This window comes from Macrotis lagotis, chromosome 5, assembly GCF_037893015.1.
Source record: "Macrotis lagotis isolate mMagLag1 chromosome 5, bilby.v1.9.chrom.fasta, whole genome shotgun sequence".
NCBI classification, from domain to species: Eukaryota; Metazoa; Chordata; class Mammalia; order Peramelemorphia; family Peramelidae; genus Macrotis; species Macrotis lagotis.
Genome location: NC_133662.1, coordinates 253,701,067 through 253,728,032, shown reverse-complemented (window position 1 = coordinate 253,728,032; position 26,966 = coordinate 253,701,067). Strand labels below are relative to the sequence as shown.

Here is a 26,966-nt window from a genome sequence, read left to right as displayed (position 1 = left end):
AACTAAAGAGCTGGGTAACATTTTCAGGGATTAGTCTCCTTTATGATTAAATCTGGGACAGTTTGACTAGAGATGGAAACCTTTGTGGGAAGTCTTCCTCTTTCCCCAAAGGTTAGGAGACACATAAATTCTCTAGGAAGCAATATCAATTCATTTACATTCACAGAAGAGGAGGGCTGGCACTCAGTTTACAAAAGTCCTGAAACAGTAAACACATCCTAATGTAACCTATGATTCTTGAGGCTCCTTATCCCAATTCTCACTATCACAGATGAACCTCCAAACCTCAAGACTCAAACCCCTTCAGGGTTCTAAGGGGTATCCCTGAGGAGATAGGGATGCCATCAGAACTCTCAGCAGTAAATGCGTCCCTGTCTCTCCTCCCTCCCCCATAATTCTCAAGATTATAATTGAAAATCAGTAAGCCAATCTTACATCACTTTTAGGGAGAGACATCTATATGATATAAAGAAAAAATTGATATAAATTATTTCCTTCCCATTTCCCTTGATGATTTATAGATGATTCAGAATATGGTCAAATTACTCCACTGGAAGCATCGCTAGAATTTTTGCAGAAATGAACTTTTTATACTTAGCCTAAACCTGTAATTGATTTGAGACTACCTCACATAGTTAAGATTGTCAAGGATGGGGCAGCTTAGGTGGCACAGTGGATAGAGCACCGGCCCTGGAGTCAGGAGGACCTGAATTCAAATCTGGCCTCAGACACTTAATAATGACCTAGTTGTGTGGCCTTAGGCAAGTCACTTAACCCCATTGCCTTACAAAAACTAAAACTAAAAAAGAAAAAATGAAGAACAAGAGGTGACTAGGTGGCACAGTGGATAGAGCACTGGCCCTGGAGTCAGGAGTAACTGAGTTCAAATCCAACCTCAGACACTTAATGATGACCTAGCTATGTGGCCTTGGGCAAGCCACTGAACCCCATTGCCTTGCAAAAAAAAACCCTATAAAAAAACAACCCCCCCAAGATTGTCAAGTATAAAATGGGATAGGGTCATGTCTAGCTCATTCTCAGAAACATTGCGGACAGGATTATAGAACAATGGACAAAATGGAATACATTGCAGAAGTCAGGGTTTGATGGGCTTCAGTATAGGGGCACAGGAATGACTACAGAATGGGGAGGCTTCATATGCCAAGGTTGACAGGGCTCTTAAACCAAGGCCCAGGGAGATGCTGCCTTAGGAAGTGACGAACAGAGTGGGTCCCTCACTTACAATTATCCCTGAAGGGTGGAGCGTTGCTTGACATCTTCACTCTCGAAGGAAATGAGCTTTTTGTCTCCAAGTCTTCTTTTCAAGAGTCTCTAGAGAGTAGCACCAGTTGGGAGCTAACTCATGGGGACCAGTGGTATATAAATATGAATGGATGGGGGCAAGGAGAGGGCTGACAGGAAGGCTCAGGTGTGTGTGGGGGGAATAAGGAAAGGTCATAGCTCAGGGACTTTACCCCACGAATGGCCGAAAACAAACAAGACAACTTTGAAATTAACATGTTGAATTGATCATATTATTAAAAAAACCCCCGAGCTGTACATCATAGAAATTCAGTTTCAACAATTCTCCTTTTTTTCTTCTTTGCCTGTGGAAATGTTAATATTAGTTGGTGTTTGTTCAGTTCTGAATTAGAAAAGGATGGGGTTTTTTTTGTTTTTAAGAAAAGAGAGCAAGTCAAAGAAGTGCTTATGGCTCTCTGAGTGTTTGAAAGTTGGAAAGTAGAATGTGGAATGTCTTCTAGGAGAGGAAATTCAGGACACTGTTCATAAACTCTTGGGGCTTCTTGATATGGGGGATATGACCAGAATCAGGGATGATCTGGAACTGGGCTTCAGGGAATAGGAGCTTGATCCTCGGGAAGTGACTTGATCTGTCAAGACAGAAGGGAAGAAAGAATGAAGGAGATGAAGAGGGGGGGAATAGGAAGTGTGAGGGGTATAGAATGAGAGGGAAAGGGAGAGAAGGAAAAAGAGAAAGAGAGAGAGATAAGAAGGAAGAGAAGGAGGAGGAGGAGAAGGAGGAGAAGAAGAAAAAAAGAAGAAAGGAGGAGGAGGCAAAGAGAGGAGGCAGAGAGAAAAGAGGAGTCAGAGACAGGTAGTCACAAGGGCAGAGATGAGCAGTAGGTATGGGAGGTGGCAGGTGGGAAAACAGACTAGGCATAAAGGCATAAGGATTACGGAGAAATCTGCATGAGATAATATGCGTGTTGACTCCCAATGCTGGAGAGAGACTGCCCTCCTGAATCCAAGCATAGCAGAAGTCCCCAATTGCCCTCAGCCTTGTGATGGAGAGCCCAAATGAGACCCAAGAAAGACAGAAAATGCTTTAAGCATAGATACCCCTCCACCTTCTGGCCCTGCCTTACGGGAGAAAGGAGGAACTGTCATTTGTGAGGAAGAGTGTACGGCCTGGATAGACTCCCTGGATCTGCAGATTATCCAGAAACTGGTTTTTTTGCTGCCATAAGTTTTCTGCATTGACTTTCCACACATACTGCCCATTGATCCGCACCAGGCTGTTGAACAGATACTGCCGAATACTTGCGTCCTGGAGGAAAAGAGTTTTGCTGGCACAGCCACCTGGCCCACCATCTTTTCAGTCCATGCCCAACAACATCTTTTTTTAAGTCTCACCCAGACCAGGCTCCAACTTTCTTCATGTTGACAGAAATTTAGTAAAATGACCCTTGTGGGTCACAGTGTTAGAAAAGTCAAAGTCAAAGACAGGACTGGTCTTAGAGGAGCTTATAATAGAAGCCCCCCTCCCTCCTGAGGATGCCAAATTCAAGTGTTGCCTTGTTGCTTCAGTAACCCATCTCCACACCCTAGCCCTGAGGATCTGGAGGGTTCACCTGGACAAATGGCTTCAGATGCTCATCAATGACTTCAAAGGCTTGGGAATGGGAAAGATTTCCAGGGATGTTTGCAGACTTCATAGCAGGGATAATTTTAAAGATACTGCTAGTGCCTGTGACCATGAAGGGACTGATATCCACAGAGACTAGACGTTCCACCAGCTCTGGCTGAGGGAGAAAACCCATCACATAACGAACTCCAATACATCCCCTCCCTCCTATTCCATTCACTTAATGATGGCACTAGGGCAGAAAAAGTGGGCACTATGGTCCCTAAAGGGGAAGGATGGGGGACTACAGGTGCCTCTAAGTGGTCCTGACGTTTCCCTTCTTGCTTGCATGCTCTGGAGAAATGATGACTTTTTTTTTTTTTTTTTAGTGTTTTGCAAGGCAAATGGGGTTAAATGGCTTTCCCAAGTCACACAGCTAGGTAATTATTGTCTGAAGCTGGATTTGAACTCAGGTCCTTCTGACTGCAGGGCCGGTGCTCTATCCACTGTGCCACTTAGCCACCCCTATGATGACATTTATGAGGAAAAATTCTTAGAATTTGACTCTGGTACTCTGAAATCCCCCAATGCTGGGGGAGGCATCCACAATTTGCCTTCAGTTCATTGGGATTTAGAAAGATGAACTGTGTGAAACAATGATATTCCCCCGGGAAATTCTGTTTCTAGTCCCAGTCCCAAGGTCACTCCTCCCACAACTCCACAAGTAGCTTACTGAGTTTGCTGAATCTTGGGTGTTGCTTATGGGACATTGGCCACTCTACCTCTTCAGTTCTAGGGGGGCACCCTTACCTTCTGTAGTGCCAGCATCATGGCTGTCTTGCCCCCCATGCTGTGCCCAATGAGGACACAGGAGGTGAGCCCTAGCTTTGACAGGAGAGCCTGCAGGTCAGCACTCATAGCCTCATAGCTGCAGTCAGGGCCAGGAGGGCTCTCTCCATGGTTCCGAGCATCCACTGTCAATACCTGGGGCCAGAGACTAGGAGTTATCAGTCTCTGGGATTCCTTTCCCTTCCCTCTCCACCCCAGGGGCACTGATAGCAACCTAGCTTTATCTGAGGGATTCCAGGCTGTCCCGGAAGGCAGTACTGAGTAGTCCCTCACAATAGGAGGAAGTGAGAAAGATGGGCCCCTAGGAGGTCAAGAATCTGAGAAAGAAAAGTATCCGGTGCCATCTGTAATCCTCCCCAGCCCGAGTGTGGCCAGTGCTGGCCCTTCAGCGGTCTGATTCTTGGGTCACTGATTCCCCCTTTCCCTAGCTTTCAGTTTTCTTCCATTTTCTTTTGCTTTGTGACTTTAGGAAAGAAAGAAACTGGTCACTCTTAAACAGAAATGCCGTTTCATTTACAATTCATTCCTAGGAATGCCTACCATTTGAAATGCATGTTCTAAAAGGTTCCACTGATCCCGGGTGAAACCTCCAGGCTGAGGGCTGGAGACACTGAAGGGTAAGGGGAGACCCACCTTCGCTGCATCTCCACATGGAAGGGAAGTCAAAAGGCACTTAGTCCAGTCATTGCTGATCAAAAATGCCCTTTGCATGCAAGTCCCCAGTGAGGAGGAACCACTACAGAGGGTGGCAGTGTACGCGGAAACTTCCTTGTGCCCCTCCAGCCCGACCCCAGGAGGGCAGGGCTGTCCGGCCTCTCATTTCAACCTTCCCCTCTCCCCTCCTTCTCTGACTCTGTCCCTCTCCATAAATCGTTTTACCTTCCTGCCTGTCTGCTGTGCCAGGGTCTCAGCCTCAGCCTGGAAGGTGTTTTTGTTGCCGAATAACCCGTGCAGGAGGATGACAGGTGGGAGGATGTCCAGACCATCCAGAAGCCTGTAGGTGAGGGGCAGCGTCCTGGCCAGAGAGAGGAGAAGGGATGGATGGCATTAGGAGACAAGGAGGAAGAATGTGGGATGGTGGGGAGGGCAGGGTCCTCAGTGGGCAGGGCAGGGTCCTCGGTGGGGAGGGTGGGGAGGGCAGGGTCCTAGGTGGGGAGGGTGGGGAGGGCAGGGTCCTCGGTGGGCAGGGCAGGGTCCTCGGGGCTCTCATCTCCCCTACTCAGGTGTTAATTGAAAAAGTGCTCCGCTCCATGCACAGGAGGCACAACTGAGTGTGGGGTGCAAGGCCTGGGAGAGGAGGGAGAGGAAGCAGCCCCTGGCGACAAGTGGAATTTGGGGAAACCAGAGAAGGAGAAAGTCCAGGCGGGTCACAAGGGAGGGGAGAGCAGGGAGGGAGGCTGGGGAGAAGAAAAAGCAGAAGGCAGAGAAAGTTGAGAGCTGGGAAGGCCCAGTGGGAAGAGAGGAAGGGAATGGGGGGAGGACTGACCAAGGGGAAGCAAGGAAGGCTACGGGGGGAGAGGCGAACTGGAGGGACACAGGAGGGAGGGAAAGAGGGAGGACAGAGAAAGTAAGGCAGGGTAAAGGGGAGAGGAAGAAAAGGAGGAGGGGAAGGAAAGAGGGGAGAAGCAAGGGAGGGAAGGGTCAGGGGAAAGAAAAGGAGGAGAACCACGGGGAGAAGGGAAAGCTTCCAGAAAGAAGGGAGTCAGTAAAGGAAGGGCACTGGTGCAGGTGAAGGGAAGGGAGAGGGGAACTGGAGGAGCGTTCCAGGGAGAGGAGAAGATGAGGAGAAAGTTGAGGTCAGGATCAGAAAGGGGCAAGAGGTAGCCCTCTGGGCTCCGGACTGACCTGGGCCCACTGTTGCTGAGAGTGGACAGGGATGAACCAACACCTTGCAGGAGTGATAGCCGCGGGCGGGAGGACCCCCAGAGGTTTCGAGTCCGCAGCCACATACTGAGCCCACCTTGCTAGGACTCCCAAACCTTCTGCACTGTAACTTCCCTTGGTCCCAGCCCAGCCTGTGGTTTGTCCCACCCCTCCCCTCTTTCTCCTCTAGCCTCCCCCCAGCCTCAAACACCTAATCCAAGACTCTTTTCACTGATATTCATTGCCCTAGGTGTGTCAGTCTGATTGGCTTCTGTGGGAGTCCCCTTCTGCCTTCTGTGGAATCAGAGGATTCTAGAAATGGAAATAACCTTGGAACTCATCAGGGGCAGAATTTGGCTGGAGTGGGAAGCACTCTGCTCTTGGATGAGCTGCATGACCTTAGGAAAGTCACTCTCTTCTTCAGACTTCTTTTCTCCCTGGAAAATGAGGTGAGGGACAACCTCTGCCTTCTTGGGAAAGGGGAGGAACTAAGGGCATGGAGCATCCCACATTCTTTCAGACTCAGTCGCTGTGTTGACTGGTATACAGAATATTCCCCTGGCCCCCCTTTTTTGTTCTCCCTTCTTATGATTCTTTGAGGAGGAGGGAAGGAATATTTTTGGAAATGAAGGAGTTTGTTAGAAGAAAAAGATAGCAATTTAAAAGACCCAGGTTGTCAAAACTGCCCTTAGAGTACCTGAGGGACTCATTTCCATTAGACACCTAACTCTGAAATCTTCTATCACTGCTTTAGCCATGAGGAACCTGGCCTTGTCTCTGGCTCTTCTGCCTTCACCCCAAATCCTCAATTACTGTAAAAAATAGATATGGGGGCTGCTAGGTGGCACAATGGATAGAGCACCAGTCCTGAAGTCAGGAGTACCTGAGTTCAAATCTGACCTCAGACAGCTTAATCATTGTCTAGATGTGTGACCTTGGGCAAACCACTTAACTCCACTGCCTTGCAAAAACAAAAACAAAAATAGATATGGCTCACATTCCCTCCTTGGAAAGGTAATCAGTGTCTAAAGCTGATCAAGTGTAGACAAAATATTTCTTTGATCATAAAAGGATACTTAAAACACAATGCATTGAATAGAGACTTAAACCTGTTACTCTTATCTGGAGGTTAAAACCACAAAACAGGAAACGTTTTGTAAGGTTCCAGAATATCCATTTCACTTTCACCACTCTATACTGCTCTAGGCGCCAATCTTTTGGCCATTTGGGGCAGGATCAGTGGTTATCTTCTCCTACAAAATGGTAGTTGTAGCTTCAAGATACATTTCTTGCTCCCAGTCCACAGGAATTCTCCATGGCTCCAGGACTCACAGGGCAGCTGTCAAGCTTAGGGACAGAATCAGACTGCAAAGCTGGAGAAATGTAAGGGACCTGCAGGGCCATCTCCTTCATCCCTTTCAGTGAAAGAATCCCCAGTGGAATATCCCTAACAGGTGGTCATCCAGTTTCTGCTTGAAGAGTCTTAAGGAAGGGCATCTCAACACCTTTCCAGGCAGTTGATTCTTCCTTGTATACATCTAACGATTAGCAATTTCATGATGACAAACATAAATGAATATTTTCTGTCGTGGTTATTGCAATGTCTACATATATGATTTGTTACTCTAGGGATCTAAATAGAACAAATAGTCTCTTTCTAGAATCATACTTGAACACAATTTTCCTGACTCCAGGTTAAATACCACTGGTTTGTCTAAGGAACCATGTTCAATCATTTATGCTCAAGGAAAAAAAAAAACTAAAAAAACTCTCCTCTCCTCTGGTTTCCTCTTCTTTCCTCTCCTCTCCAGTAGGGGCACCCCCATGGAGAGACAGAAAGGGTGAGGTCCTCAAGTCCTCTTCCACCTTGGTGGTGCAATGAATCGAGCCCAGAGTCAAGAGACCTTGACTTCAAATCTGACCTCAGACACTTACAAACAGGGTAACCTGTGTCTACATTAAGTTAGCTCTTCTGTAAAATGGGAAACCCCATTTGAATATCACCAACCACTCTGAGTTGTTCTGAGGACCAAAGGAGGTGATCTTTGTTAAATCCTGAGCGGTGCCTGCCCTAGGTACTTCAAAAATGCTAGTTTTTGGTTTTCTTCCATCCTGGTTGGGAGAAAATTCCTCCTTCATTTTTCCTGGAGGGAAATGAAATGAAAATGAGAGAGGAGGAAATAACCTGTTAATTAGCACTCAGCAAGTGAAGAGTGGAACAGGAATTCAAATGCAGTCCTGCTTCCTTCCCAGCCTAGTCCCAAAGTGCCAGGTGCAAACTTTCAAAATGTAAGATTAAAATAAAATGAGGAAAAACATAGGTCAGACTTGAAGTTTTATTCTCTAGGATTTATCATGAAACCTATAGATATTGGTCTTTATGGTAATGACCACCTCAAAAGGAAAGAAAGAGGGGTATTTAGCTAAAAAAGCAAGGATCAGGGAAATTATTACCCACCTAGGAGGCCAGTCTCTGAGTTAGCGCTATTTTAAATGGCTCAATTGATTCACAAAGACAATCTTCCTTATACAATCCTATCTGAAGAATTGTTATCTCCTCCTAGGCTTTAAGTATCCTGCAGACAGAACAAAGTTTTCCAACTTTCTAATCATTTGTCTTCTTGAGTTTATAACTAATGTAGGGAGAGTTACCCACAGACCTCGACTTCTTACACAGTGGCAAAGGTGACAGAGTTATGAAGGTTGTGTCCTGTCTAAAGAAATCAGCCTTGTGGCCAGGACTATAGTTTGAAATACTTATTAACCTTTCTCAGAGGGCAGGACTTCACAGTTCATCTTGTGTCCTGCCCTGGAGAGTCCCAGACTGAAACAGGAAGGATAATGTTGACAGAAACGATTTCTTTGCTTTAGAGATAGTTTCAATGAGTTTGAAGAACCTATAAAAAGGTGCAAGTGGAAGAGATATGCTGAATACAAAGTCCATAAAAATCTTCCTGGGATACCTCATCTTAGTATGGAAGGAGTGTGACTACTCACAAACTCTCAAAAGTGTTACTATATGGCCTAGTGTCTAAGTCTAATTCTATATTTCTTTCTTTTTTTTTTTTTTAAAGTTTTTGCAAGGCAAACGGGGTTAAGTGGCTTGCCCAAGGCCACTCTGCTAGGTAATTAAGTGTCTGAGACCGGATTTGAACCCAGGTACTCCTGACTCCAGGGCTGGTGCTTTATCCACTACGCCACCTAGCCACCCCTAATTCTATATTTCTAATCAAAAAAATTGATTTTTCAGCTTCTAACTAGGAGTTATAAATCTGAATGTTGTCTCTGGATGCAAAAATGTCAATCTGTCAGAGAGAAATGCTGTGTGTGTTTGTAAACATTCCCTCTCCAGCCTAAGTGGGATTCTTATCAATAGGGATTTGAAGTGAATATTATAGCTTATGAGAGGATCATAATGTAGGACTGTCATTTATATGAAATCTCATTGATTGCCTAACTTCATGAATAAAAGAGTTTTAGCCTAAGAAAATTATGTCTAACTCTAGTCATTCCACATCTCAGACTATAAAATAACAATTATCAAAACTATTTGGTACTGCCTTATTAGTGGAACAGATTAGTACAAACGATCACAGTAATTTAGTGTTTGATAAAAAAAAATTCAACTTCTGGGAGAAAAACTTACTATTTGACAAAAATTACTGGGAAAACTGGAGAATAGGATGACAGAAACTAAGTGTAGACCAACATCTTATACTGTATACCAAAATAAGGACAAAATGAGTATATGATATAGACATAAAGGGTGATAGCATTAGCAAAGTGGTGGGAGTAAGGAAGAGTTTACCTGTCAGATCTGTGGAGAAGGGAAAAATTTATGACCAAACAAGGGGTCGACAGCATTGCACAATGAATTATTTGATTATATTGAATTTAAAAGTTTTTGCACAAACAAAACCAATGCAACCAAGATTAGAAGGAAGTCAGAAAAAGTTTTCACATCAAATACTTCATTAAAGACTCATTTCCCAAATACATAATTACAAATTTATAAGAATACAAGTCATTCCCCAATTGATAAATGGTCAAAGGATATGAACAGGGAGTTTTCAGAAGAAGAAATCAGAACTATCTATAGTCATGAAAAATACTCCAAATTATTATTGATTAGAGAATTGCAAATTAAAACAATTTTTATACCTTTCAGACTGACTAATATAGCATAAAGTGAAATTAATAAATGTTGGAGAGAATGTAGGAAAATTAGGGCACTAATGCACTGTGAGTAGAGTTGTTAACTGACCCAATAATTCTGCAAAGAAATGTGAAACTATGACCAAAGAACAACCAAATTTTGCATACCCTTTGATCTAGCAATGTTACTACTAGATCTATATCCCAAAGAACTCATAGGAAAAAGGAAAAGGACTTAACACATACAAAAATATTTATAGGAACTCTTTGTGATGGCAGAAAATTAGAAATTGAGGGATGACTATCAATTGGGAAATGACTGAACAAGTTGTGGTACATGAATGTGATGGGATACTATTGTGCTATAAGAAATTATGAGCAGGATGATTTCAGATAAAACTGGAAAGACTTACATGCACTGATGTGGAATAAAGTGAGCAGAACCAGGAAAACATTATACATAGTAGCAGCAATGTTGTGTGATGATGAAGTATGAATGACTTAGCTCTTCTCCACAATACAATGATCCAAGACAATTCCAAAAGACTCATGATGGAAGATGCTATCCAGATCCAGAGAGAGTACAGAATGAATCTAAATGCAGATGGAAACAGTATTTTCACTTTCTTTATTTTTTTCTGACTTTTTCCCCCACAACATGACTAATGTGGAAATATGTTTTACATAATTATTTAGGTATAATCTGTATGAAATTGCTTGTTATCTTGGGGAGGAGGAAGAAAAAAAATTTAGAACTCCATAATCTCATAAAAAATGAATACTGGAAATTTACTAGGACAGCTAGGTGGCACAGTGGACAGAGCACTGGCCTTGCAGTCAGGAGGACCTGGGTTCAAATTTGCCCTCAGATGATTGAAACATACTGGTGATGTGACCTTGGGTAAGTCACTCAACCCCATTACCTTGCCAAAAAAGAAAAGAAAGAAAAATATTTTTACCTAAAATTAAAAAAAAAAACCTAATACAAAAGCACATTCTACCATAGTAGAAATTTTTTAAATCTTCTCCTGGCAAATTCTTTGAGTCCTCTTTTCCAAAAAACAGTTGAATTAAGCAAAGATATGCTCAACAATAGAAAGCTGGCCATTTGGGGACATGAAAGCATTGGCCATGGCAGCCTATGAAAGAAAAAAAATTCAAAATGGTCTTCAGACCTGTGTATAGCCCTCTTTTCCCTTCCCTCTCTTTAGGAATGTTGGCAGAAGTGGGGAAAAAGAAGCAAAGGTGACTAAGAATCATTGCTTTAGAACACCTGAAATTTCAGTTTAGCAGTTGGCATTTTGATGTAAGAAACTGGACTATTTAACTGCCTTGACATTCCCTATAAATAAAATCTTGATAATTCTATAAAAGAAGTCAGAAGATAAATGGAAGTTGGAACCAAATAGAAGGATGGTGCACAAGATTATTTTGTTGAGGCAAATAAATATCACTTTTCTTCTTTGCCCAACCAAAGACAAATAAGAAATGAGGTGGGACCTTTGATTATCTTGTATTACAGAATTTATTATATTTGCAAGAAGCTCACCATGAAAATAATAGCATCTTTTTTTGACAATCAGAGAAATAACATCCAAAGGCACTGTCAGTTTAAAATCTATCTCATAGAAAAAGATGAAAAGAAATAGTGAGCATAAAGCAGAGAGAAGCAGTGAATGGCAAGGATAGCTGAAGGAAAACCTGGGAAAAGAAAGCTAGTAAGTCATTCCAAGGGCATCGAAGGGCAAAATGGGAACAATGGAAATAATATGGATAGCTCTGCAAAGGTCTTTGAACAAGATCTTCATAAAGGTAAAGGAAGGCTCTCTAATGGATTTGTACATCTGGGACCATGATGTGCTTAGAGATGAGAAAGAAATCGAGTTAAAGAGAACAAAGACAAGCAAAGTGACTGGATTGGACCCAATGTATTCTGCAAATGACCTAGCTGTGAGGACACTGAAGGTTCATTTCCCAAGGTATGTACATACCAAAGTTATGGAAATATCTTAGTAATAATAGCTAGCATTTCTATAGCTCTTATGGAGGGCAGCTAGGTGGCACAGTGGATAGAGCACCAGCCCTGGAGTCAGGAGGTCCTGAGTTCAAATTCAGCCTCAGACACTTGATAATTGCCTAGCTGTGTGACCTTGGCCAAATCACTTAACCCCATTGCTTTGCAAAAAAAAAACACACCAAAAAAAACCAAAACAAAGGAAGACCTGGGTTCAAATCTATGGATCCTACTAGGTGTCTGGCCTTAAGCTAAATACTTTACAAATATTATTTCATTGAGTCTTTACAAGCCTGAGAGGTAGGTGCTATTATGATGGTCCTATTACAGTGGAAGAAACTAAGAAAAACTGAAATTAAGTGACATACCCAAGTTCACACAGCTTGTAGGTATCTGAGACTGAATTTAAAGTCAGATCTTTCTGACTGCTTCACCCAGGTTCCCCCAGCTCAGATTGCACCACCCAGACTGTAAGATTCAAGGGTGACTGAATTATTCAACAATTCCTTTGGGGTCCTAGTGGGGATCAGGGAAGTCCTTTTTTTAAAGCCTGCAGTTCACCTCTTTCCCATGATGTAAAGTTATATTTCAGGATAGTAATAAGTTCAAGGTCAGACACAAAGTGGCCAGCTCCATCCATAGTCTGGGGGCACTGCTTACTGACCACCCTGAATGAATATATCCCAACAGGGCTGGGTTTGAGATTCAGATCTGGGGGGGGGGGGCAGATCTGCCAGGATCAGTCTTTAGAAGGAAGGGAGGAGGAATGGGGCCATATGAGTAAGGAGGAGGAGAAGTGGAGGAGAGGGAAGGAAAGGCAGGGAAAACAGAAGAAACAGGAGGGAGGAACTGACAGTCTTGAAAAGGAGGGTATTGATGCCAAGGACTCAGGGCATTGAACTTTATGAGAAAAAGCCTCCGTCTTTTGTTCTTGCTCTAATATCTCAGTAACTATCAAAGAAAACATTCCCACTCTTTCCTAGATATCTCATTAGTTTTAAAAATTAATTTTGTTTTAAGATAGTCCAATGTAGACCAGTCAAAGGAATCTTAACAGGGTCAACATTACTTGGGGTCATCCATAGTTAAATGATACCAGCCCCAGCAATATTTCTAGTCATTACTTTGGTGAAGTTCAGACAGATAAAAAGTGACAGTTTTGCTAGCTGGATCCCTAATCTTTTTTTTTTTTTTTTTTTTTAGCTTTTTGCAAGGCAGTGGGGTTCAGTGGCTTGCCCAAGGCCACACAGCTAGGTCATTATGAAGTGTCTGAGGCTGGAATTGAACTCAGGTACTCCGGACTCCAGGGCCAGTGCTCTTTCCATTGTGGCTCCTATGGATCCCTAATCTTAACTGCAGATTAATCCATTGTCAATTAAAAATTCAAATGGAGACCCTTACCTTTCACTGTGGGTGTGGCTTTCCTTACCCAGGGTAGGTCTAGGGAAGTATACCAGGCTGATCTTTTTTAGATATAGGATTGACATAGTTGATAACTGCAAGTTTGCCATTCTTTACGTTCAGATTTAGATCTGTTGCTAAGTTTACCTTTTAGTTCTCCAGATTGTTTGTTCTGAGTAGGTGAATTTGTGCTCAGTTGAAATGAGCCAATTTCCAATCAATTTCCTCATTGTGATCTTAAGGACCAAGTGAAATAATCAGTGTGTGTCTGTGTGTGTGTGTGTGTGTGTGTGTGTGTGTGTGTGTGTGTGTGTTTGTGTGTGTGTATGTGTATGTGTATTTTTACATACACATATATCTAGACAAAATTCACCATTTGCAATATATATTTTTTGCTTGAATATTCATAATGCAAGATTTTTTCATCATTTTATGGCAAGGTAGGTAGAAAGGTGAGAAAATGGATTTTTGTTTATTAAAACAGAATTAACAATACCTAAACAAGACTTCAGAAATAAATGAATTGATAATCTTGCCTCCAGAGGCATTGATGAATTGTGAATGACTTAGCTCTTCTCAGCAATACAATGATTCCAGACGATTCCAAAGGACTCATGATGGAAAATGCTATCCACATCCCAGAAAGAACTGGTGGAGTCTAAATGAAGACTGAAACATACTGTTTTCACTTTCTTTGGTTTTTTTTTCATGTTTTCCCCTTTTCTTCTCTTTCTCTTTTTACAATATGACTAATGTGAAAATAAGTTTTACATGAATGAGTATAATCTATATCAGAATGCTTGTGATCTTAGGAAAGTAGAAGGAAGAAAATATTAGAAGTCAAAAATCTTATAATAAATCAATGTTGTGGCAGCTAGGTAGTGCAGTGGATAAAGCACTGGCCCTGGAGTCAGGAGTACCTGGGTTCAAATCCAGTCTCAGACACTTAATAATGACCTAGCTGTGTGGCCTTGGGCAAGCCACTTAACCCCATTTGCCTTGCAAAAACTTAAAAAAAAAAAGAAATCAATGTTGAAACTTGTCTTTATATAAAAATTTTTAAGATTATTTAAAAAACACATGGTAGGAATTCTTTGAATCCTGCCCTGGCAATGGACCCAGTCTGTTTTCCAAAAACCAGCCTAATTAAGCAAGTAGATGCTCAACACTAGAAAGCTGACCATTTAGGACATGAAAGCATAGGCTATGGTGAACCATGAAAAAGAATAAAATGATCTTCAGACTGTTTACAATTCCAAAAGACTCATGATGGAAAATGCTATCCACATCCCAGAAAGAACTGGTGGAGTCTAAATGAAGACTGAAACATACCATTTTTACTTTGTTTTTTTTTATGTTTTCCCCTTTTTTATTCTGTTTCTCTTTTTACAATATGACTAATGTGAAAATAAGCTTTACATGAATGTTTGAGTATAATCTATATCAGATTGCTTGTGATCTTGGGGAAGTAGAAGGAAGAAAATATTAGAAGTCAAAAATCTCATAAGAAATTTCATATAATAAGATTTTTCTTTATTACAATGAGCTATTGCAATGATATGGGGGGGGGGAAGGCAAGGGGGAATGAGGGAATCTTCGCTCTCATCAGAGGGGGCTCGGAGAGGAAACAGCATATATACTCAATGGGGTATAGGCACCTGGAGTAAAAAGGGGGGGGGGTGGCTAGGTGGTGCAGTGGGTAGAGCACTGGCCCTGGAGTCAGGAGTACCTGAGTTCAAATCCAGCCTCAGACACTTAATAATGATCTGGCCTTGTGGCCTTGGGCAAGCCACTTAACCCCATTGCCTTGCAAAAAAAAAGGAGGGGGGGGACAGGGGGAAGGGTGGTGATGTGAGTGATGGAGGAGAGGATGGACCATGGGGGGAGAGTGGTCAGATATAATGCATTTTCTTTTTTCACTTCTTGCAAGGGGCTGGGATTGGAAGGCCTGTCCAGGATCATAGGGCCAGGTGGATGCTGGGCCTAAGGGGTGGTAGGGGGACTCAGGGCCTCTTGGCCCCAGGGTCAGGGATCTGTCCGATGCGCCACTCAGCTACCCTACAGCAGAGTCGGTGAAAGGAGAGAGAAAATATAGTACATGGTAGTGGAGAAATACGAAAGGAGGGAGTTGCAGTCAGCAACGGCAACAGTGGAAAAATATGGAAGTAACTTTTGTGATGGACTTATCATAAAGAATGTGATCCATCCACAACAGAGCTGGTGGTGTTGGAACACAGACTGAAGCACATTTTTTTATTATTATTATTTTGGATGGGGGTGCAGGGCAAATGGGGCTGGGTGGCCTGCCTGGGGCCGCATAGCAGGGTGATTGTTGGGTGTCTGAGGCCGGATTTAGACCTGGGTGCTCCTGGCTCAAGGGCCAGTGCTCTGTCCGCTACCCAGTCACCCCTATTATTACTATTTTATTTTATTTTGGGTCTTTTTTCTTCTTTTTTTTTTGTTTTTTGCAGGGCAATGGGGTTCAGGTGGCTTTCATGTCACATGGCTGGGTGATTGTTGGGTGTACGGGGCTGGATGTGGGCTCAGGTGCTCATGGCTCCAGGGCTGGTGCTCCGTCCATTGTATCACCTGGTCATACTTACAATTATTCCTATTATTTTTTTAATTTTAATTTTTTTTCTCTCCCCTTTACTTTATTGCTCAAGTGAGTCGATATTTTTTGGGGTGAGGGGATATTCTGTTTACTCTTAAACAAGAATATTTTTTATGAATGTATAAAAAAACATTATTTGTACAAAATGAGAATAAATCAATATTAAATAAAAAGAAATCAAAGTTGAAACTTGTCTTTATATAAAATTTTTAAAAAACTATTTAAAAAACACATGGTAGGGCAGCTAGGTGGCATAGTGGATAAAGCACCTGCCCTAGAGTCAGGAGTACCTGGGTTCAAATCCGGTCTCAGACACTTAATAATTACCTAGCCGTGTGGCCTTGGGCAAGCCACTTAACCCCATTTGCCTTGCAAAAAAAAAAAAAAACTAAAAAAAAAACCACATGGTAGGAATTCTTTGAATCCTGCCCTGGCAATGGACCCAGTCTGTTTTCCAAAAACCAGCCTAATTTAGCAAAGAGATGCTCAACACTAGAAAGCTGACCATTTAGGACATGAAAGCATAGGCTATGGTAAACCATGAAAAAAAATAAATTTAAAATGACCTTCAGACTGTTTACCTTTACCCCTTTACCCCTTCCCTTTCTGCAGGACTATATGCAGAAGGGTGCAAAAAAGAGACAAAGGAGGCTAAGAATCACTGCTATACATTTCAGTTTAGCAGTTGGCATTCTTGATGTGAGATCTTTGTCCATAACTAACACCTTGGGTGAGCTACAGGAGAAACTCTAACAGCTTTGATATTCCCAAGAAATGAAATCTTGAAACAATGCCTTATATAGAAGGAAGATGGATCCAATGAAAGGATGGTGCACAGGTCCTTGTTGAGGCAAATACGAGTCACTTTTGCCCTTTGTCCACCCAAAGGCAAACAAGAGACTATATGGGACCTTTTATTATCTTATATTACAGAGCCCATAATCAATATTTACAAGAATATGAAAGTAATAGCAGCTTGACAAATAGAGAGCTATAGCAGCCAAAGGCATGATGAGTTTAGCATCTATCTCATGATGAAAGATGGAAGGAAATTATGAGTAGGATCATTTCATAAAGCAGAGAGAATGGGAAAGGCAACTTAAGGAAAATCTGGGAACAAAGGAAAGCAAGCAAACCATCCCAGTGGTTTAAATATGGAAATGAAAACAATGGAGGAAATATAGAAAGCTCTGCAAAGATCTTTACAAGTTATTTACTCCATAGAGGAAAAACAAAGTCTCTCTAATTGGAATTGAGGTAGAAATGGTGAAGAAGAGAACAAAGACAGACAAAATGCTGAATTGGACCCAATGTACATAGAAGAGATGCCTTCTGGAGGTGACACAACTGTGAGTGCACTGAAGGATCATTTCCCAAAGTATATATACATACCAAAACCATGGAAATAGCTTAGTATTAATAACTAACATTTCTAAAGGTCCTCTGGGTGTCAGGCCTGAGGTTATATGCTTTATAAATATTATTTCATTGAATCCTGATAACAAGCCTGGGAGATAGATGCTATTATAATGGTTATATTACAGTGGAGAAAATTGAGACAAATCAAAATTAAGTGGTATACCCAAGATCATAGAACTAGTAGATATCTGAGGCTGGATTTGAACTCAGACCTTCCTCATTGCCCCCTCCTTGTCCTCTTTCCCAATAATCCCTGCCTACCTTTTCCTTCCCCTCACTATTCCTCCTCTTACCCATCTCCCTCTTCCTCCTCCCTTCCTTCTAAGAGTTGCTCCTGAGGGACAGTAACACCCCTTCCCAAGACCTGAATTTCAAACCCAACCCAATTGGGTGATCACTAAGCAATAGTCCTTGATCCCCTAAACTACAGGTGGTGAGGGCTGCTTTGTATCTGACCTTATTAAGTACAATTTTAAGTCATGGGAAAGGGGTGAACTGTTGCCTTAAAAATTGATTTCACTGATCCCCACCAAGACTCCAAAGGATTTACTAAATAATTCAGTCACACTTGAGTCTGTTGACATGAAGGGAAGAGTACAGAAAGGAGTTGGAGCCTGGTCTGAGTAGAACTGAGAAAGACTGAAAAATGGTGGCCCAAGTGGGTATGCCTGGAAATCCTAGCTAGATGTTATGGTGGTTAGAGGGCTGAGCCTGGAGTCAGGAAGATCTGAGTGAGAAAAGGGCTTCAAATAAAACAGATACACACTTTAAAAAAGCATCAAGAAAAACTACATGGTAGCTTAGTAGTTTCCTATGGAATCCTCTTTTTTCCGTCTTTGTATATGGGAATTTTTTTTATATTCCCTGTCAACTTCATAATAAAAGCATTATTTTTCTAAAAAGAAAAAAGTGGGTCATTGAAACTTTTAAAAATTGCAGAGCAAAGCACAGAAGGAAACTTGGTAGAAACTGAAGACAAGGAAGACAACTTTAAAATTAACTTGTTGAATTTATCATGATTAAAAGTGGCTCAAGCTGTTCATAACAGAGACTCACAATTTCTACAATTCTTTTGCTTTATTCTTTGTCTCTGAAAAATGTTCATATTAATTGGTGTTTGTTCAGTTCAGATTTAGAAAAAGATGATTTTTTTTTAAAAAAAGAAAGATTCCAAGTGAAGGAAGCAGCTAGGGCTCTCTGAGTGTTTGAAGTTGGAAAGTGGAATGTGGGGAAAGGGAACATCTTCTAGGACAGGAATTTCGGATGTTGTTCCTGAATTCTTGAGGCTTCTTGATATGGAAGAGGATGTGGCCAGCATCAGAGATGGACTGGGAATGGGTTCCAGGGAGTAGAAGCCCATGTTGAGAAATAGTCACTGGATCTTTCAAGAGAGAATGAAAGAAATGAGAGTGAGAGAGAGAGAGAGAAAGAGAGAGAGAGAGAGAGAGAGAGAGAGAGAGAGAGAGAGAGAGAGAGAGAGAGAGAGGAAAGGAGAGGGTAAAAGAGAAGGAGAAAGGGGAAGAAGAAGAAGAAAAGGAGACAGTGACAGAGAAAAACAGAGAGAGAGAGGTCAGAGAGAAGGGAAAAGATGAGTCAGAGTCATTAAGAGGCAATCACAAGGGGAAAGGATAAGCAGTGGATATAGGAGATGGTAGGAGGAAAAGCAGACTAGGTGGATAGAAAGACAAGGATTTTGGAGAAATCTAGGTGAGACAATGTATATGTTGTCATCAGTGCTGAAGTGACACTCCCCTCCTGAAGCCCCCAATGGCCCTCACCCTTAGTGATGGAGAACCTAACTGGGACCCAAGAAAGACAGAGAATTCTTTGAGATGAGGCATGTCCCTCCACCTTCTGACCCCACCTAATGGGATGAAGGACAAATGGATGACCAGGATAGACTCCCTGAATCTGAAGATTCTCCAGAATTGATTGATTTCTTTTGCTTTCAACGATTTCCTGCATTGACTTTCCACATATCCTGCCCATTGTTCCACACCAGACTGTTGAACTGATACTGCCCAGCACTTGAATCCTGGAAGTAAAAGGGTTTGGCTGGCATACCCACTTGGGCCACCAATTTTCAGTCTTTCTCAGTCCTACTCGGACCAGGCTCCAACTCCTTTCTGTACTCCTCCTTTCATGTCAACGGACATTTAGTATATGTCTCCCATGGGTCACACAAAGCACTAGGAATACAAGGAAAAGTAAAAGAGAGAACTGTCTTTGAGGAACTTATAATAGAAGCTTCTCAGTCCACCTCCCCCAGAGATTTTCCCCTTCTATTCCCAACCTGCCTTAACTCTCCTACCCACTCCAAACTCAAGTTCTTGTCTTGTGGCCTCAGTATCCCATCTCCACACATCCATTCTTGGGGGTCCTGAGGGATCACCTGGACAAATGGCTTCATATACTCATCTTGAGAGGCTTGGGAGTGGGGAAGATTTCCAGGGAGGATGGGGCAGCTAGGTGGCATAGTGGATAAAGCGCCATAGTGGATAAAGCATCGGCAGTCTCAGACACTTAATGATGACCTAGCTGTGTGGCCTTGGGCAAGCCACTTAACCCCATTTGCCTTGCAAAAAACCTTAAAAAAAATAAGATTTCCAAGGAGGTTTAGGGATTCATAGTAGGTATGATTTTGGCTACCAAGGGGCATCTATAATGTTGCCTTTTTGAGTGTGATGCTGCCTGTGAGGAATCACTATTCAGAACCGGAAATGGAAAGAGAATAAAGATTTATTAAAAGAAGTTACAACACATAAAAAAGTAATAGAGTAGGGGTGGGGGTGGGGGGGGAGGGAAGTAAGATTGGGGGAAAATTATAAAACTCAAAATAAATAAAATCTTTAATTAAAAAAAGTGGTAGAAAAGTTGAGAAGAGTTTAAAGAGAAGACCATTTGGATTACTGATTGAACTGGCAGGTCAACTGTTAGGCTCAGTTGAAGTTTTTATTTATTTTTATTTATTTTTAAATTTTCATCCATTTGTACATGCATATTTCCAAGTTACAAAATTTCCCTCCACCCTCCCTTCCCACCTCCCTCCCCTCAGTAAGGAACAGTCAGGTTGAATTTTACATACATATTTTGTTAAACATATTTACAAATTAGTAATTTTTGGCATGAGGAATTAGGGTCAAGGGAAAGAGATGCATAAGAGATAATTTTTATAAATTGTTCATCAGATTTGGTAGGGGTATTTTTTTTCTGTGTGTTTTGTTTTGTTTTGTTTTGTTTTGTTTTTCTTCCTCTGATTGCAGATAGTACAGTCCATAATCACTCTAATACAACTGTCCTAGCTCTCTGAGCGGAGTTGCGTCTATCAAGGTTGTTCATGTCATAATGTTGCTGATGTACACATTGTTCTCTTGAGTCTCCTCCCTTCACTCAGCATCAGAACCTGTAACTCATTCCATGCTTCTCTAGAGTCCAACTATTTATGGTTTCTTATAGAACCATAATATTCCATAGTATTCATGTACCATAACTTGTTTAGCCATTCCCCAGTTGATGGACATTTCCTCAGTTTCCAGTTCTTTGCCAGTTCAAAAAGAGCTGCTATGAATATTTTGGAACATGTAGGACTTTTCCCATTTTTTACAATTTCTTCTGGATATTGTCCTGGAATTGGAATTGCTGGGTCAAAGGGTATGAATAGTTTTATTGCTCTTTGGGCATAGTTCCATATTGCTCTCCAGAAAGGCTGGATATGTTCACAGCTCTACCAACAATGCATCAATGTCCCAATCCTCCCACAACCTCTCCAACATCTTCTCTTTTTCTCATCTTGGCTAATCTAATAGGTGTGAGATGATACCTCATTGTTATTTTAATTTGCATTTCTTTATTCAATAGTGATTTGGAGCATTTTTTCATATGTTTGTATATAGCTTTAATTTCTTCATTTGAAAACTGTCCATATCCTTTGACCATTTATCAATTGGGGAAAGACTTGTGACCTTATAAATTTACTGCAATTCTTTATATAGTTTAGAAATGAGGTCTTTATCAGAACTCCTAGTTGTGAAGATTGTTTCCCAGTTTTCTGCTTTTCTTCTAATTTTGGCAGCATTGATTTTATTAGTACAAAATTTTTTAAATTTAATATAGTCAAAATCATTCATTTTGTAGTTTACAGTGTGCTCTAATTCTTGTTTTGTCATAAATTTATCCCCTTTCTATAGCTCAGATAGAAAGAATACTTTTTGGTCTATTAATTTATCTTTGGTATCACTCTTCATGTCTAAATCCTGTACCCATTTTGGCCTTATTTTGGTACAAGGTGTGAGATGTGGATTTATGCCTAGTTTTTGCCAGACTATTTTCCAGTTTTCCCAATAATTTTTGTCAAATAGTGAGTTCTGATCCCAGAAGCTGATGTCTTTGGGTTTGTCAGATAGTAGATTGCTGTAGTCATTTACTGTGGTTTCTTTTGAACCTCTTCTAATCCACTGAGACATTACTGTATTTCTTAACTGGAACCAGGCAGCTTTGATGACTGTCGCTTTATAGGATAGTTTGGAGTAATTTAGTGTCCTGGATTCCTTCCCCTCCCCTCACCATCCTGGGGGTGCTGATCTGGGCCCAGCAGGATCATGAGTTTATCTGAGGGCTTACAAGCTATTCAGGGGGTACTGGATTGTCCCTGATGACAGGAGGAAGTGTGGAAGATGAAACCATAGGAAGGCAAGAACATTAGAAAGAAAAGTACTCTGCCTTCTCTTCCATCTGCCCCCTTCCCCTCCCAGCCCCCAAGAGTGTGAGTAATGTTGGCCCTTTAACACTCTGGTTCTTTACTGATGCCCTGACTTTCAACTTTCTTCCATTTCCCTTTTCTTTCTAAAGGTAGTGTCAGAGTGTAATAATTCTAAGATTTTACAATTCCTGGTCTATGTTCTAAGTTTCCTAAGTACTGAGAGGAATGGAATGAGTCCTCTTTAGGCTTTGAAAGGAAGACTAATCCTGCCTTCCTTAGTCCAGAAAAGAACTGTGTCCTTTATAGTTTGAAAAGAGTACCTCCCTACCTTTCTAGTACCTAAACTCAAAAAAAGTTACTTCCTTCAGGCAAAATAACCTGGTGGAAAGATGGTTCTCCTTGATATCAAATAATAGAATAGTCTCCTAGCAAGTTTGCAATTTTGTTTATTTTTGTAATTTATGTATGTTGTTCTCCTTCCTTTGTCGTTGTATACATTTTCTAATCTTCCTCAGTTTGGTGTGAGCCTTACTAGAATGGCCTCCACCTAATAGTAATGGTAAATCCCAGAGAATAAAACTTTATATCTAATCCATAAAATATTATGTCTAACTATTTCATGGTTGTTGCTGAGGTTCTTATAATTTTAAAGGTTAACATTAGGAAAAAAGTAGCTAGTAACTTTGGGGACTATAAAGGCATTGCCTTAACTAGTCAGTATTAGGAATGTCTGCCATTTTCAATACATTTTTTAAAAGATTCAACTCCTCCCTGGTGAAGCCTCCAGGGCCAGGAGTGGAGACACAGAGGGGGCAGCAGGGGATCTTTCCTGAATCTCAAAGCTGGAAGGGAATACATTTCTGACCCCCAATGCCCACAAACACATCTGGTAGTGCTTTGGATAGAGACTTCCTAGTGCCCCTCCAATTCTACAGTAGCTGGGAAAGTCTATCCTGCCTAGACAGCTCCTCTTATTTCAACCTCCCTCATCCCCCTCCATTCTCTCTTCCCCTTTCTCTTTGTCCCTCTGGGCAAATAGCTCCCTCTCCCAGCTCTTCTGTCTTTGGGAATCTTTACCTTTCTGCCAAGTGCCTTGGCCTTGGCCTCAGCCTAGAAGGTATTTTTGTTGTCAGACAACCCATGCAGGAAGACAACAGGTGGGAGGGTGTCCTGGACATCCAGAAGCCTGTAGGAGAGGGGCAACGTCCTGGCCGGAGAGAGGAGGAAGGATGGCATCAGGAGCCATGGAGGAATGTGGGATGGCAGGGGAGGGCAGGGTCCCCGGGTTCTCATCTCCCTATGCAGATTGGCTTCTGGTGGAGAAGTGGTCATGTTCATCCACAGGAAGAATAGCCTGGGTTCGGGGTGGAAGCTCTGGGAGAGGAGGGGGAGCAAGAAGCAACCTCAGGATCAAGTGGAAATTGGTGAATCTAAAGAGGAGGGAGGAAGTCAGGGCAAGTCACAAGAAGGGGGAGAAGAAATTTAGGAGAAACAAAAACAGGAGAAAGGAGAAAAGCAGAGATCTGGGTTGGCCCACATAGGAGTAGAGAAAGGGAAAGAGGACCGACCAAGGGAAGGCCAGGAAGGATAAAGGGGAAGAGAGAGAGAGAGATGAACTGAAGGGATATAGTGAGGAAGAAAAGAAGGGAGGGAGAGAGGCAGAGAGAGGTGGAGACAAGGAGAGAATGATCTGGGGGAAAGAAAAAGCAGGGCAAAGGGAAGAGAGAATAGAGATTTTTTTTAAATTAATTTAAAAAAATTTTATTTTAAGGCAATGGGGTTAAGGGACTTGCCCAAAGTCACACAGCTAGGCAATTATTAAGTGTCTGAGGTTAAATTTGAACTCAGGCCCTCCTGACTCCAGGGCCAGTGCCCGCCCCCCCCCCCCCCCCGAATAAAGATTAAAGAGGAGCAGGTAAAGAGAAAGGAAGTGAGGGAGGACCACAGGGAGAAGGGAAAGCTATAAGAAAGGAGCAGGAGGAGTCAGGAAATGAAAGGCATTGATGCAGGGGAAGGGAAGGAGAGGGGAATTTGGAGGAGGGCTCCAGGGAGAGGAAAAGCTAAGAGGGCAGGAGAAAGTTGGAGGAACAGAAGGACAGGTTCTGAATTGACCTGGGTCCACTGATCCTCAGAGTGACCAGGGATGGACCAACATCTTGGAAGGATGTTATCCAGGGATGAGAGGACCGCCAGAGGTGTCAAACCCATTGCCACATCCTAAACACACTAGCCTTCTGCTCCCACACCTTCTGTTCCACAATTTGTCTTTGCCAGAGCCCTATTCATGACTTATCTCACCTTTCCACTGTTCTGGGAGCTTTGGCTTTCTTCCCCCTCCAACCTGCTCCTCCTGTTAAGCACCTGGCATACTTAATCCATTTATCTTTCCCTTTGGGCAAGTCACTTAACGCCATTGCCTTAGAATAGCAATTTTTAAAAATAATTTAAAGAATCTTTATTCTTTCTGAATCCATTAATCTTTCCCGGCTAGAACCCAGTAGGCTTAGCTGATGTGTTACTACAGACTCTCCCCTTTCTGCCCTCTGTCCTATCAGGCTGTGATGGAAATGGAAGAGATTTTTGAAGTCATCTAGGGCATAAGCTGAAGGACTGGGAAGCACTCTGCTCTATAACCAGTTGCATGACCTTGGGACAGTCACTCCCTTCTTTAGACTTCATTTGCCCCCAGAAAATGAAGTGGGGACATTTCTTTGCCTTCTTCAGAGAGGAAGGTCTATGGCTGTGGAATATCCCAAATACTTCTAGATTCAGCTGATGTGTTGGCTGGAGTTAGAGACTGCTTCCCCCAGCACACTTTGTTTTCCTTTGGAATGGTGTTTTGGGGAGGAGAATAAGGATATATATGAAGTTGAAGGAGTTCGTTCGAACAAAAAAGGTAGCTATGCAAAGGACCCTAGCTGCCATAGCCGCCCCAGAGTGCCTTGAGGGGCTCTCTTCCATTTAGGGACCCCTCTCCTTGAATCTCCTGACCCTAGCTTAGTTGTGAGATGCTGGCCTCTCAAGAGAGGGGTCAGTCATTTTTTCTTTTTGTCTCTGGCTCTTTTGCCCTCACAGCAAATACTAGAGAAAATAATTAAAAACATAGATATGATTTATATATTCAGTGCACAAAGTTGAACCCAAGTAGGACACTATGTCTATCTTTAACCAAAAATGGAGTATTTCAAATACAAGTTCAAGTTCATTGACAGAAACATACCAGGAACCAGAAACCAGTGACTCCCATCGGGAGTCTGATACTTGAAATATAAAATCCTTGAACATTTTATGATGTTCCTGAACATCTATTTCAGTTTCACCTTGGTTCTGCACTGTCTAAGTAGCTTGCTCCAGGTCCCAATCTTTTGGTCATCCAGGGCTTGATGCTGATTATAAGTGGTCATCATCTGTGGTCCTCCTGACTCCAGGGCTGGTGTTCTATCCACGGCACCACCTAGCTGCCCCTTGGTCATCATCTCTGATGAGGAGCATTGTGGTAGTAACTTCAGGGTAAATCTCCTGCTCCCAGTTCACATGGGGTCCAGACCTCTTTGTTACACAGGGTAACTATCAAGTCTAATGATAGAATCAGAACCAGAACTGAAAAAGTGAAAGGAAACTGCAGGACCATCTACTTCATCCCAACCAGTGAAGGAATTCCCACTGGAACATCCCTGGCTAGTGGCCATCCGGCTTCTGCTTGAAGAGCCTTAAGGAAGGACATTCCAATACCTCTCCAGGCAGCGTTCTTCCTTGGACATATCTAACTATTTGTAAGTTTTTCTTTTTCTTCTTTTTTTTTTCTTTGCAAGGCAATGGAGTTAAGTCACTTTCCCAAGGTCACATAGCTTGGTTAATTATCAAGTGTCTGAAGCCACATTTGAATTCAGATCCTTCTGACTCCAGGGTCGGCGCTGTATCCACTGCACCACCTAGCTGCCCAGTAAGTTTTTCTTATGACAAACTTAAATGAACATTTTCTGTTTTTGGTGGTGTTTTTGCAGTTTCGACATATATTATTTTTTTTAAAGGTTTTTGCAAGGCAGTGGGGTTAAGTGGCTTGCCCAAGGCCACACAGCTAGATAATTTTTAAGTGTCTGAGGCTGGATTTGAACTCAGGGACGCCTGACTCCAGGGCCAGTGCTCTATCCACCGCGTCTCCTAGCTGCCCCTCTACATATATTATTCTTCCCTCTAGATCCAAATAGAGCAAATGTAATCTGTTTTCTACTTAATGGCATCATACTTGAACACAATTCTTATGTCTCCAGGTTAAACACAACTGGTTTGTCTAAGGAGCCCTGTTCAATCACTTGTGCTGAAGGAAAGAATCTCAAAGCAGAAAAAGCAGTGAAAACTGAGCTTTAGTCTCAGGCTCATCTGGATGAACATAGGTTGAAGAGAGGAAAGTTGAAAATCCTTTCCTCCCCAGAAGACTATTCAAAAAACATTGGTTTTAAGCCACATGTTTGAAGAAGTAAGAGAGAGTGAGAACAAAAGTTATCTCTTCCCTCAAAGTTTAATAATTGTATTGCTCTTGTGGCTCAGCAGTTAACTCTCTTTGACAAAACAACCCTGCCCAGTCTCAGGTGAGGTGATTGCACTTGAGTGCCAACCCATGGTTACCCAGGAGCCCAGAGTCTATATCTTTCCAAAAGAGTCCCAGTTCGATGTTACATATGGTGCAAGAGATAATTCCCCCCACCCGCCATTTCCATGTATATTCTGTAGGGTGGGCTCCAATTCCCCATGATGCTCCTCTTACCAATCACCCTGACTCAACATAAAGAAAAGATTTGGTGGAAAATATGAGGGGGTAAGACTAGAGGATTTCTAAGATTCTTTTCTTTCTCTGTCTCTTTCTTTCTCTCCTCAATCTTTTCTTCTCTTCCAGTTCACTGATGGCAGGCACCTACTGCTTCCTAGTATTTGTACTTCCCTCTCCTTGCCTCTCTTTCCCCTTTATACCTCACTCTCATCTTCACTTTCTGTCTCTGTTAGCTTTTTCCTGGTTCATCTTCATGCACAGAGATTCTCCTATTTCTTTATTAGGAATATCTCCATGAAGGGAAAGAGAGGGAATGAA

At 42.2% G+C, this 26,966-nt stretch overlaps 1 protein-coding gene across 1 annotated transcript; it reads right to left on the bottom strand.

Moving 5' to 3' along the window:
* Nucleotides 1-1,759: 1,759 nt before the first annotated feature.
* LOC141489529 (sn-1-specific diacylglycerol lipase ABHD11-like) lies at nucleotides 1,760-5,664 on the bottom strand. The gene is made up of 6 exons (XM_074190108.1): nucleotides 5,561-5,664; nucleotides 4,595-4,730; nucleotides 3,677-3,850; nucleotides 2,874-3,044; nucleotides 2,388-2,569; nucleotides 1,760-1,892 (listed from the first exon to the last, which is right to left on the bottom strand). Exons 1-6 carry the CDS (start codon nucleotides 5,662-5,664, stop codon nucleotides 1,760-1,762), a joined length of 900 nt encoding a protein of 299 aa, XP_074046209.1.
* Nucleotides 5,665-26,966: the final 21,302 nt, after the last annotated feature.